The sequence below is a fragment of the Hylobates moloch genome, unplaced genomic scaffold (assembly GCF_009828535.3).
Source record: "Hylobates moloch isolate HMO894 unplaced genomic scaffold, HMol_V3 SCAFFOLD_8, whole genome shotgun sequence".
Taxonomy (NCBI): domain Eukaryota; kingdom Metazoa; phylum Chordata; class Mammalia; order Primates; family Hylobatidae; genus Hylobates; species Hylobates moloch.
In genome coordinates this window covers 67,902,386-67,915,526 of record NW_026652283.1, presented here as the reverse complement: position 1 = coordinate 67,915,526, position 13,141 = coordinate 67,902,386, and the positions used below count along the sequence as shown (strand labels likewise).

Below are 13,141 nucleotides of genomic sequence, written 5' to 3'. Positions count from 1 at the left end.
CTGCAGATTAATGGTTCTCTCAAGGATTGTTATCAAAGAGCTTCACCTAGTGAAATCAATGACATTTTGCTTCTCTGGAACACTGAATATTGCTGGCTGCTTCCCTCTTACTGAAAACTCCCTTCTTTCAGTGCAGTGGCTTTACTCTTTACACCCCCTTTTTCCCCAGATACTATATATTTGTAAATAAGCTCAAGTGAGGAATCTGGGCTAAGAAAAAGTAAGGGTTAGATAATAATAAAACTACATAGGATCAGTACATAAAAATACATTTAATTGGTCCTATAAAGTTGCTGGAGATGAACAGCAAATCTCATTCTAGGCTTATCAGCAGCCAATTCAAAGGAAAACAAAAATCAGTTCAAGCACGGTGTCCATAAGATAAAATAAATCAATTACTTATGAGAACTGCTACTTTTCCTGATATTGAAAACTAATAGAAACAGTTTCCACAATTTCTTATCAAAAAACAATTGTGTAATGTTGTGGATGTTTTTGAATATATTCCATGGTAGTACTATAAGAAATTGTATTATACCTGGCTGAATTTTTCATAATAAGCCTAACAATGCAAATGCCAAGGCGAAATACGGTAAAATCATTTTATGAAGTCCAAAATAATCCAGTTTAGGTTTACAGATTTCTGATAGTCTGGCTTAATCTAAGATTAAAATGTACAAATCTAGAGAACGGATAGATCATCTTTCAAGCAATTCCTCATAAATATTACATCTCATAATTTCTAATAAGATTTTGATAAGCAACTCTTCATAAACACTACTTCCTTTTTTGCGACAAAGTTTTGCTCTTGTTGCCCAGTCTGAAGTACAATGGCGCGATCTCGGTGCACTGCAACCTCCACCTCCCAGATTCAAGTGGATTCTCCTGCCTCAGCCTCCCAAGTAGCTGGGATTACAGGCATGCACCACCACGCCTGGTTAATTTTTGTACTTTTAGTAGAGATGGGGTTTCGCCATGTTGGTCAGGCTAGTCTTGAACTCCTGACCTCAGGTGACCCACCCGTCTTGGTCTCCCAAAGTGCTGGGATTACAAGCGTGAGCCACCATGCCTGGCAATAAATATTATTTCTTATAACTTCTGATGAGATTTTTTTTGGGGTGAGCAAACAATTCAGGGTTGCACTCCATGTTAAGATCACTTGAATTCAGATACTCTGTGTTGCCAATTTAAGGACAGAGGATAATCTGCCTTCCATTCTTATATCGTTCCTATTCTTTATAGCAAAGGTACTTGAAAGAGTTGTCCATGTTCAACGTCTTCATTTTCTCACTGTCTGCATTCTCTCCTTCATCTATACGATCTGGCTTCTGTCCCCGATCATGCCACTCAAATCATTTTTGCTAAAAGCACTAATAACCTCCATTTCTTAGACATTTACCATCATCATCAGGCCCTTCCTCCTCTCTGACACCCTCCTCTCAACTTCTGTGACACTACTACTTTCCAACTTATCTGGCAATACTTTTTCAGAACTTTACTTCTTCTGTTGTTCCTTAAATTTCTGTTCCTCAAGACTCTTGGCCGGCATAGTGGCTCATGTCTACAAGCCCAACACTTGGAGAGGTTGAGGCGGGTGGATCACCTGAGGTCAGGAGTTCGAGACCAGCCTGGCTAACATGGTGAAATCCCGTCTCTACAAAAAATACAAAAATTAGCTAGGTGTGGTGGTGCATGCCTATAGTCCCAGCTACTCGTGAGGCTGAGGCAGGAAAATCGCTTGAACCCGAGAGGCAGAGATTGCAGCGAGCCAAGATCACACCACTGCACTACAGCCTGGGAAACAAGAGTGAAACGCTGTCTCAAAAAAAAAAAAAAAAAGACAAAAACAAAACAAGCAAACAAACAAAAAAGTACTTATCATCCTGCATAATAATCATTTATTTTCTGGCCTATTTTCCCTGTCTAAACAGAGCTAATAAAAATAGAATCTTTTTCTACTTTGTTTCTCCAATGCTGTTAGGAGTAACTGACACATAACAGAGTAAATGTTCAATAGCATTTTCTCATGGAATTAAGTGAACAGACCACTTAAAAAACATCCAGGATCGCTATACTAACTGAAAAACTTTAATCAGAACAGGAATTGACATAGTCTAATTGCATGGAATTCTCCCCTGGGTTGTAACAGCAGTGACCTAGGTATACAGACACAGTTTCTGAAACAAATACACAATCTCATAATAATTTTTTTCCTAATTTCAGAATCAAGAAATGTCATAACGTATAAAAACAAATCATATACAATCCTTTACGAATTGTCTTTTGGAAACAGAATTACTTAAATTCTAAGTTATACTAAAAAACTAAAAACATACAATATGGTCATTATTTCTCCAAGTATATCAAAATTACTCAGAAAATTTCCTACCCCTTGGTGGATTTCCATCACTAGTCAATACTCAGTAAGGAAACCATGGAAACAATGAATACAAGTAAGACTTAAGTGGAAATAATCATCTCAGATATAAAAAACAATATGGTTTTACAAACTATGCCAAAAACCCTCACCCAAGTTCAAAAGCCACAACTGTCATTTTACAAAACTCAAATTCCAAAGCTAAGAGCAAAAATAGAGGAACTGCTTAAATTTGTCCTGTACACCTCACAAAATGGGTAAGAATCAAGTGAGATAAAGTATGCATGTGCTTTATAAACCATAAAATCATAGAAATGTGAGTTATCACTATTAATAATTTTATTATATTTTCATTATCTAAGAATTAATTTTTTAAGAAAACCCAAATTTCATTTTGACTAATATCTCATCTTACCTATTTTCTTTTTCTGTTGTCGACCAGCTGACTCTGTTATTGTTTCCTTCTTCTTTTCCACTGTCAACAACATAGTAACACAGTAAAAATTAACTGGATTATACTAAAGAAACAAAGGATGCTTTATCACGCTGAACCAATGAAAGAAGCTTGCAAGAAAGTTACACACTGACTGATTATGGTCATGATTAAGTTAACTGGTCCGCTCTCACAGCTACTGATGTAAAAGGTAGATACAATATTCTAAGAATGAAACAACAATTATAAGCATCATTAATCAAATACCCATAAAGAATTGTATTGATAGAATCATAATGAAAACAGACCATCAGCTGAGGATGATTACCTTAGCTGGTTTCAAAGCACAATTTTCAAATTTCTGTTCTCTCAGATAACTAGGGTTAATTGTAATTCCATTCTCTTATGATAGAAGGTAGAAATTTATTCACTCAGTTATTGGCTGCCTAAATAACTCTAAGCAGATGAAAAAGAATATGATCCCTACCTTCTAAAGAATAATCTAGTCGGGGAGATAATCAAATGACAATTACAGTAATGTGACAAGATAGATATATGCACACTGCAGGAAAATCAGGAGAGCCAAAAAAGCCAAGACCAGCCAGACGCAGTGGCTCACACCTATAACCCCAGCACTTTGGGAGGCCTAGGCGGGCAGATCACCTGAGGTCAGGAGTTTGAGACCAGCCTGGTCAACATATAGTGAAACCCCGTCTCTACTAAAAAAATATAAAAGTTAGCTGGGCGTAGTGGCATATGCCTATAATTCCAGCTACTTGGGAAGCTAAGGCAGGAGAATCACTTGAACCCAGGAGGTGGAAGTTGCAGTGAGTTTAGATCGCACCACTCTACTCCAGTCTGGGCAGCAGTGCGAGACTCTGTCTCTCAAAAAAAAAAAAGACCATTTTTTCTGATGCATTTCAATTACTCTCATCATTACATAACAATAAGCTTTTGAAAAAGAAATAGTGGTCCGGGTGCAGTGGCTCACACCTGTAATTCCAGCACTTTGGAAGGCCGAGGCGGGCGGATCATGAGGTCAAGAAATCGAGACCACCCTGGCCAACATGGTGAAAACCCATCTCTGCTAAAAATACAAAATTTAGCTGAGCATGGTGGCACGTGCCTGTAGTCCCAGCTACTTGGGAGGCAGAGGCAAGAGAATCGCTTGAACCCGGAAGGCAGAAGTTGCAGTGAGCTGAGATCTCGCCACTGCACTCCAGCCTGGCGACAGAGCGAGACCCCATCTCAACAAAAAAAAAAAGAAAAGAAAAAGAAATACTGTAATGTATTTATATTATATTTACTATCTTTAATCACCTGTAAATGGACTAGGGATATGTCAAAAATTACCTTTACTTAGTTTATTTATATTATCTGTTACCCATATTATCTTAGCATACTAATAGCAAACAGTACGGTATAGGTATAATTTCTAAAACCTACATTAAAGAGAATTAGCAGGTAGAACTCTTTCCCTTAGTACATGAAGTTTGTCCCTGAATTCTAAAAGCAAAATTGGTATCACTGCTTTATCCAAGAATTGCAAAATTCAATTTGACTCCAATATTGCAAATGAAATTTAAAGGGCTGGCCAAAATAAAATATGTGTTTTGTGTATGTGTGTATGTGTGTGTGTGTGTGTGTGTGTGTGTGTAGTATATGTATGTTCTGGGAGACTGAGTAACAGATACTGTTCTAGGTAAATAGAAAGGTAAGATATAGGCCAGGCATGGTGGCTCACACCTGTAATCCCAGCACTTTGGGAGGCTGAAGCAGGAAGACTGCTTGAGCCCAGGAGTTTGGGATCAGCCTGGGCAACATGGCAAGACTATCTCTATAAAAAATTTAAAAATTAGCCGAGTGTGGTGGCACATGCCTATAGTCCCAGCTACTCAGGAGGCTGAGGCAGGAGGAGCTCCTGAGCCCAGAAGCTTGAGGCTACAGTGAGCTGTGTTCACTTCACTGCACTCCAGCCTATGCGAGACTTTGTTGCCAAAATAAAATAAAACATCATGTATATGGAAAGAGAGAGAGATTTTGAATGAACATACTAGTGAGAGATAATAAAAGAAAAATGTCAAATTTCACATTTTAAAATGTTATAAAAATAACATTTTATGTTGGGTGCAGTGGCTCAGGTGTGTAAGCCCAGCACTTTGAGAGGCCAAGATGGGAAGATCATTTCAGTTCAGGAGTTCGAGATCAGCATGGGCAACATGGCGAAACCTCGTCTCTACCAAAACTACAAAAATCAGCCGGCCATGGTGGTGCACTCCTGTGGTCCCAGCTACTCAGGAGGCCGAGATGAGAGGATCACGGAAGCCCAGGAAGTCAAGACTGCAGTGAGCCATGATTGGGCCACTGCACTCCAACCTGGGTGACAGAGTGAAACCCTGTCTCAAAAAAATAAATAAATAAAAAATAAACATTTTTATTAAAATGTTATAAGGATAACATTTTAAAAGACAAAATGGACAGAAAACACTTAATGTTTTGTTGTTTATCATTGTTATTAAACAAAGAAATAAAAGTATTTCTTTCCACCCGAGAAGGACTATAACACAACTACTTGGCATTTAACCATGACTGCATAGAAAACAGGGCAATAAAAAGACAGAAGGCTAGAGAATAGAAACATAAGACAATTCCATAAACATTAGTCTGGTCTTCCAGCAGACCAGACTGAGACTAGATAAATTGTTTTTAGGGATAAATTAATCTAATGTTTTTCAAACTTCATAAGGTTGTGATGAAACCTTGGTGTGTGGTTATTTATTCATCAGAATCTCACCTGAAAACAAGAAGTAGAAATGTCAGAGTTGACAAAAATAAAAGATGTCTACTATGAAACACATTTCTGTCCACGATCTGGTATTCCTGCATTCTGAATTCCAGAGTTCTACCAAACAGTTTATAAATTATTCTAAAAGATTTATCCTATTTTACCGTAAACAACAGAAATACCTCCTACTTCACAGCAATTTATACTTAGTAAATGCTCTCAAATAAACAATTGTGTTACAAGAATCAAGTTATATATACTGTACTTTAATCTTTCTCATTTATTGAAGTATCCTCTCAGTATATATTATAATAGTAACACAATAAAAGGAGACCTACTGATATTTAGAATACTTCTATAAGCCCAGTGACCACCTGAGTCAACCAACTCACTACCTTTAAGAAAGCATTTTCTTTTGTTAAAAGCAGCTCAGTAGGACTGCTTTTTGGATACCAGTATTCTTTTAAAAATGCCAAGGACCAGATCAGCACAAGCAAAGTAACCTCTAACAAATTCTGATTCAAACCTCTTTATATATTTTTATATTCTTCAAAAACCCTACAAACTTCCCCTACTTAAATTCATACTACGTTCTGAATACAAAGTATCAGAAGGAATTCTGTATTTGCAATTAAGATATTTGTTCAAAGAGGAAATTTACCTTATATTTTTCCTTTTTAATATTCCTCATGCTAAATATAATAGCTGTGCATTTGATTATACATTCCAGCAGACAGAATTTGTGGCTGCTCATTTCATATTGTACTTACTATGGTAAACTCAACACATAGCAAGCAATCAAATATGTCAATTGATCATATAAATAAAAATAATACATGCTTACTGAGTTTTGGTAGATTATCTGGAGTAGAGGACCTAAGACCACAAGAAATGCCATGAGTCACTCCAATCATCAACCTACCTCATACTTACCTTCAAAGGAAGCATATGAAGAAATTATAGTAAAATTCCAACTATAGACATGTAAACTGGCAAATGTATTACTTTACTTTGTTTTTGTTCGAGATTGGGTCTCACTCTGTCACCTAGGCTGGAATGCAGTGGCCCAATCTCCCATCTCTGCTCACTGTAAACCCCGCCTCCTGAGGTCAAGCAATCCTCCCACCTCAGCCTCCCAAGTAGTTGGGACCACAGGCGCATGCCACCACATCAGGCTAATTTTTTGTACGTTTTGTAGAGATGGGGTTTTGCCATGTTGCCTAGGCTGGTCTTGAATTCCTGAACTCAAGCAATCTACCCACCTCAGCCTCCCAAAGTGTTGGGATTACAGGCGTAAGCCACTGCACCTGGCCTCAACTGTATTACTTTGAATTGCAGTGTACAGTGAAGGAGACTTTTCATTTATCTCTATAATGTAAATAATTAAAGACAAGGCAATATTGTAGATACCAGTGAAGCTCAAAATCTATAGGGCAAATCCATATTATACAAATAGTTAATGTATGAGAATATTCAAACAAATATGAAGCCAGATTTGTTTTGTATTTCATAAAACTACTCAATGATATAAATGACATGAAGAAATGTATACAAGGATGCCATTGCATGCTGCCAACTAGCATAGGATCATAGTAGAACAATTTTTCACAAAGAATATATGTGATGTTATGCTACACAGATAATTTGTTCAATACACATTTATCAAGTATCTAATATGTGCCAGGCACTGCATTGGGTACTGTGGATACAATGGTCTTTGTCCTCATAGAAATTACAGTTTTGTTGAGGAGAGAGACATTACCCTGATGACCATAATCATATATAGGTAAAACCGCAATTGTGACAACCACTCTAAGGAGATGTATGTGGATAAATCATAAACTATGATAGGAAGATTTGGCCCTGTCTGGGAGACTGGATAAGGCTTTAAGATCTGAAGAATGAGTAGGAGTTTACTAAACAAAATGAGAAGGGAAAATTATTCCAGGTAGGAGGAACAACAGATACAAAGTGCCTGTAGTAGGAAACCATAAGACTAGCCCAGAGGACAGAAAAAAGGCATGAATGAATAGAGAACAGGGAGCAAGAGAGAATATGATACAAGATGTAGCCAGGAGACGGGAGGGTGGTACTGTACCGTGCTGGACCTTACAGGCCACATGTTTATCCTAAAGCAATGTGAAGAAATTGAAAGGTTTTAATAAAGACAAGTAACATAATCAGATTTGTGTTTTAAAAAATTACCGTAGATGAATCCCCTATAATGATAGGGGACAAATTTGAGTGGCTGCAGGTGGACCAGAGAAGAGGTTACTGCAGCAGATTAAATGAAATATAATAGAAGTTTAGACTAGGTAGTGGTGGGAGAAATGGAGAGATGTGAAATGATCTGAAAACTATTCAGGAAAACAACAATAGGGCTTGGTAATGGACTGCATATATGGGGCAAAAGAAGAAAGCATTCAAGTCAACAAATGTTTATTAAACATTTACTGTGTGCCAGTCAGTGTTCCAGGTAAACAGGATACATAGGTAAACAACAACAAAGAACCGTGCCCTAGTGGAGTTTTCATTCTAGCAGGTAGAAATATACAATAAACAATAACATGATAAATAAGTAAATCATATAGTATATTAGAAAGTAATAAAAGCAACAGAAAAAAATAGAACAGGGTAAGGAATATTAGGAGTAGGGGAGATGGGCAGGTTGCAGGTTGCAGTTTTATTTTATTTTATTTTTATTTTTTTTGAGACAGAGTCTTGCACTGTTGGCCAAGCTGGAGTGCAGTGGTGCAATCTCGACTCACTGCAACCTCCACCTCCTAGGCTGAAGCAATTCTCCTGCCTCAGCCTCCCAGGTACCTGGGATTACAGGCATGTGCCACCACGCCCAGCTAATTTTTGTATTTTTAGTACAGACTGGGTTTCACTATGTTAGTCAGGCTGGTCTCGAACGCCTGACCTCGTGATCCACCCACCTCAGCCTCCCAAAGTGCTGGGATTACAGGCATGAGCCACCGCACCAGGCCTTGCAGTTTTAAACAGAGTGATCAACTTAAGCGTCAGAGGTGATGTTGGAACAAAGATTTGAAGAAGGTAATAGGGTTAGCCCAGGACATACTGTAGGGAAGAACATTTCTAAGCAGAAGGAATCACCGCTAGAAAGGTCCCAGTACAAGAGTATGGCTAGTATGCGTAAAGAACAGCAAGCTGGACAGTGTGGGTGAAGCAGGATAAGTGAGAAGAAAGAATATCAGAGTGGTAAAAAGGAAGCATCTGTAGGATGCTGGCTTTTCTGCTGAGTGAAAGGGACACGATCAAATAGGCTTTTAAAAAGATTATTCTGGCTGTCATCTTGAGAACAGACTTCAGGGAGACAGGAACACTTGTTGGAGACTATTGCAATAATCCATGCAAAAGATCATGGTGCTTAGACCACAGTGGTTAACACTGGAGCTAATGAAAAGTGGTCAGATTCTGGATATCGGAAGCTCTCTGAACTTTTACTGGTTTGGGGTGTTTCTTCTAAAAGGAAACCCAACAGTATCTGCAGACAGACTAGATGTGGGTTGTAAGGAGAGTAAAAGATAACTGCACAAGAATTATGGCCTGAGCAAGTGGAAGGACAGAAATGCCATTGACCAAGATAAAGAAGGCTACAAATGACACAGGCTTAGACATGAGGAACACGTATTCAATTTGGGATGTGTTGGGATTGAGCTGTCCACCAAACATTCTAGTTGAGATAACAAATTGATGTGTGGATATATGAATCTTGCATTAAGGAGAGAGGGCTACAGACATAAATTTGGGAGTCACTGGCCAATACAGCCAAAAGATAAGTTCACCAAGGAAGTGAATGTAGAGAAAAAAACTAAATTTTGTGTCACCTCCAACAACAGGAGGTCAAGAAATGAAACCAACAAGTAAACTGCAGAAGAATGATCAGTAAGGGCTGGGCACTGTGGTTCATGCCTGTAATCCCAGCACTTGGGAGGCCTAGCCGGGAGGATCGCTTGAGCCCAGGAGTCTGAGATCAGCCCTAGCAAACAGAGCAAGACCTCACCTCTCCAAAATATTAGCCAGTCATGGTGGTGTGCATCTGTAGTCCCAGCTACTCAGGAGTCTGAGGCAGGAGGATCGCTTAAGCCTGGGAGGTCCAGGCTGCAATAAGCTCTGGGGCTGACAGAGTGAGATCCTGTCTCAAAAAATAAATAAATAAATAAATAAGTAAAAAATAAAAAAAGGATGACTAGTCAGATGGAGAGCAGCAAAACCGAAAGTATGGTGTCCTGGAGCCAAATTAATAAAGCATATCAAGGTTTCTGGCTTACACTATTGGAAGCATGGAGCTACCCATCACCAAGATAGGGAAATCCTGGAAGAATATCATGTTTGCGAAGGTAAAGATAACGTGTTTGGCTCAGATATGCTGAGGTACATAATCAACACTGAGTAAATTAAGAAACAGTAAGCTGTAATTTTAAAAGCCTGAGTCTGGTCTCTAATTCTTTGTTTGCTCTGTGACGTAAGTTGTCATTATCATCCTGAGGCTCAATTTTCTTTCCTATGACATGGAGGTAATATTTATACGAGTGACCACAAATGGTTGCTGTGTAGATCAAATGTGGTAATTTAAGAAAAAAACTTCAAACCCCTATGAAGATATAAGAAAAAGTCACAGAACACAGAAAGTTGTAGGAATTCTAAGAAACAAAAGTTATATTTAATCTTTATAAGGAAGAAAAGAACAGAGAAAACTAAATCAGGCCTATAAGGAACCATTCACCTTGTACCTTTAGCTGAGTCCTGTGGAATTCCTGCTTTATTTCAAAGGTAACAAACCCTTCTTGTTTTTAATCTTTTCCTCAAACACCTCTTCAACTTACTAACCCAACTGAAACTTGGTTTATCTCTGAAGACACCACTTACCTTGACACCAGTCATAATGACCTATTATCCTCCAAACATGCCTTATATGTCAAGATTTCCATATTTTTGCTCATATGTTATTTCCTTTACTTGGAATTTCCTTTCCCCATTTCATTTTCTATCCAAATTCTAACTATCCACAAGCAACTGCAAGGCCATCAGCATTATGAAGGCTACCATGGTTCCTCACAACTGAATGAAACCTCTTCTCCTTCTTTTTTTTTTTAAACACTAGTCTCACTCTATTGCCCAGGAGGCAGTGTAGTGACACCATCGTGGCCCACTGTAGCCTCAACCTCCTGGGCTCAAGGGATCCTCATGCCTCAGTCTCCCAAATAGCTGGGACTATAGGTGTGTACCACCATACCCAGCTAATTTTTTCTATAAAGACAAGGTCTCCCTATGTTGCCCAGGTTGGTTTCAAACCCCTAAGTTCAGTCCTGCCTCAGCCTTCCAAAGTGCTGGGATTAACAGGAGTAAGCCACTGCGCCAGGCTGAACCTATTCTTTAGAACCACCACAGCACACAACATATATCTGCTACGTCCCTCACTTCCCTCTAGTTGGTAGTACACATTTTGCATAAAAGTCTTCTATTCCTAAATAGGCTTCAAGTCAGATTCATCTTTGTATCAGTTGGTGTTCTTAAAATATTTACTGTGAACATGGACTTAATGAGCTTGACGTGTTGAAATTATTTCTAATGTGTTGCCATACTCACATTTTTTGCTCTGTTTTTCCACTTCTGCCTTCAGTCTCTTGTACTTGTCTGTCCTGTAAACCAGGACCCAGGTTATACCTAAAACATTAAAAGCAACGTGTTAATAGAGAAATGACTGGAACGATCACAACAAACAAAGTGGTTACTGTTGGAGAAGGAGGGATTTCAACTTTTCGCTTTGTATTTACCCATAGTTAACTTTTTTCAAAGGCTAATACAACTGACTCTTCAGCTAAAACAACAGTAACATGTTGTGAAAGTGTCTCCACAAATAAGCAAGTGAAATCTACCTGAGACCAAAGAAAACTCGGCAATGGACTCCACACTCCCCTCCTGCTCCTGTTCACGAGTTGCCCAGAGATTCCCTGGTGTAGAGTAGATGAGCCTCTCAAGCAAGTAAGGCTCACGATCTTTCCCCTGGTGGCACAAGGGACCCCGGGGCCCTTCCTCCCGGGGACTGATCAAACGTCTGAGAAATACCCGCTCTCACCCTCTGCGAGCAGAGCCGTGCACACAGAGATAAAAACGATGAGGAGAGTGTCCGCGAACATAGTGCTCATCTCGCACCTTCGTCCCTGCACTCCCACCCGCCAGGGGGAAAGCGCTCTAGAGCCAAGAAAAGTGAAGCGAAAACGGCTTCCGTAGACTCCGCCACCACCGAGTAACAGACCAACTCTGACAGCCCGAAGATCGCACTTCCGCTTCCGGGGCACAGCACCGGAAAGGCTCGTGTCGGAGAATGGTGTGGCCACGAGAATCTAGAGGAAACCAACCCCCAAGTCACTGGAGCTGAAGGGCTGGTACTCAGGCCGAATCTCGCGAGAATTGGAGCTATTTCAGACTCAGAGCAGGATAGTGGCGGCTGCGAACTTTGACCGGTAGTTTTTACTGACTCGGGTGCTGGCGCGCGCCTTTTTTTCGGCCAGAATCCAGTTATTGGGATAGTCTTGGCTTCTACCTCAGCCCCACTTCTGTGGTCGTAATATTAGTTTAGCTTCGGTTTGCCGTGAAGTAGGAAGACTGACTTCCGCAAACGTACTGAACGCCTGGGTGTAGGTGCCAGGGCATGGACGTGAAGCTGGGGCCGCGAAATGAGTTAGTTGTGGGCCGCTGGCCTCAAGGAGCGAAAGTCAGCGCGAAGAGGAGAAGCTTGTGCGTACGCTTTGATAAGGGTTTTAATAGAGGTATTACCACAGTGCTGCGTGACACGGTTGAGAGGGTGGTCAGAAAAAGCTAATGAAAGGAATTGAAGCAGTGCCTTAGGGGAGTAGGAGTGCTTTTGGAGAAAGCAAAGGACTTTCTAGGCAAAGTGGAAGTCAAAGCACGGATACCTGAAAATTCATGGTGTGATAGTGCAGTGAGTAATGTATAGAGAAGGGGTCATAAACCCAGATGCCTAGACTGGCGAGAGAATATAAATTACCTTATCATAAACCCAGATGCCTAGACTGGCGAGAGAATATAAATTACCTTATGCAAGGTCAGCCTTAAAAAATGGTGGAAGGTACTATGATGGATAAGGGAGCATTAAGTTCATCTGAAAGGAGAATTTGATACCCAAATCCAACCCATTTCTCTAGGAGAATGAGCACCCAGTTTCTGAGATGTCTTCGTTTCTCAGGAAAATCCAGAAATCCTGGGTTTTATGTGAAACTTAATTTATAAATGTTGGTAACTAGTTAAAATTCAAAAATGCCTCAGCAGCGTGGTTTAAGCCATTGTAGACGGTTTCAGCTTTTTCACACTGGTGTGTGTGTGTGTGTGTGTGTGTGTGTGTGTGTGTGTGTGTGTGAAAACCTGGAAGCTGGCTGAGCTGTATCCTCTTGTACTTCCTATCATTGGTGTTTTTTTATTTGTTTGTTTTTTTGAGATGGAGTTTCACTCATGTTGCCCAGGTGGAGTGCAATGGCGCAATCTCGACTCACTGCAACCT

At 39.8% G+C, this 13,141-nt stretch overlaps 1 protein-coding gene across 1 annotated transcript in view; it reads right to left on the bottom strand.

Moving 5' to 3' along the window:
- TMCO1 (transmembrane and coiled-coil domains 1) overlaps positions 1 to 12,551 on the bottom strand; it is a 41,420-nt gene extending 28,869 nt beyond the window's left edge. The window contains exons 1-4 of the mRNA XM_032161110.2: positions 12,540 to 12,551; positions 11,699 to 11,966; positions 11,209 to 11,286; positions 2,793 to 2,852 (exon numbers count right to left, since the gene is read on the bottom strand). Of these exons, the coding sequence (XP_032017001.2) occupies positions 2,793 to 2,852; positions 11,209 to 11,286; positions 11,699 to 11,966; positions 12,540 to 12,551 (418 nt within the window). The remainder of the gene's footprint in view (positions 1 to 2,792; positions 2,853 to 11,208; positions 11,287 to 11,698; positions 11,967 to 12,539) is intronic.
- Positions 12,552 to 13,141: the final 590 nt, after the last annotated feature.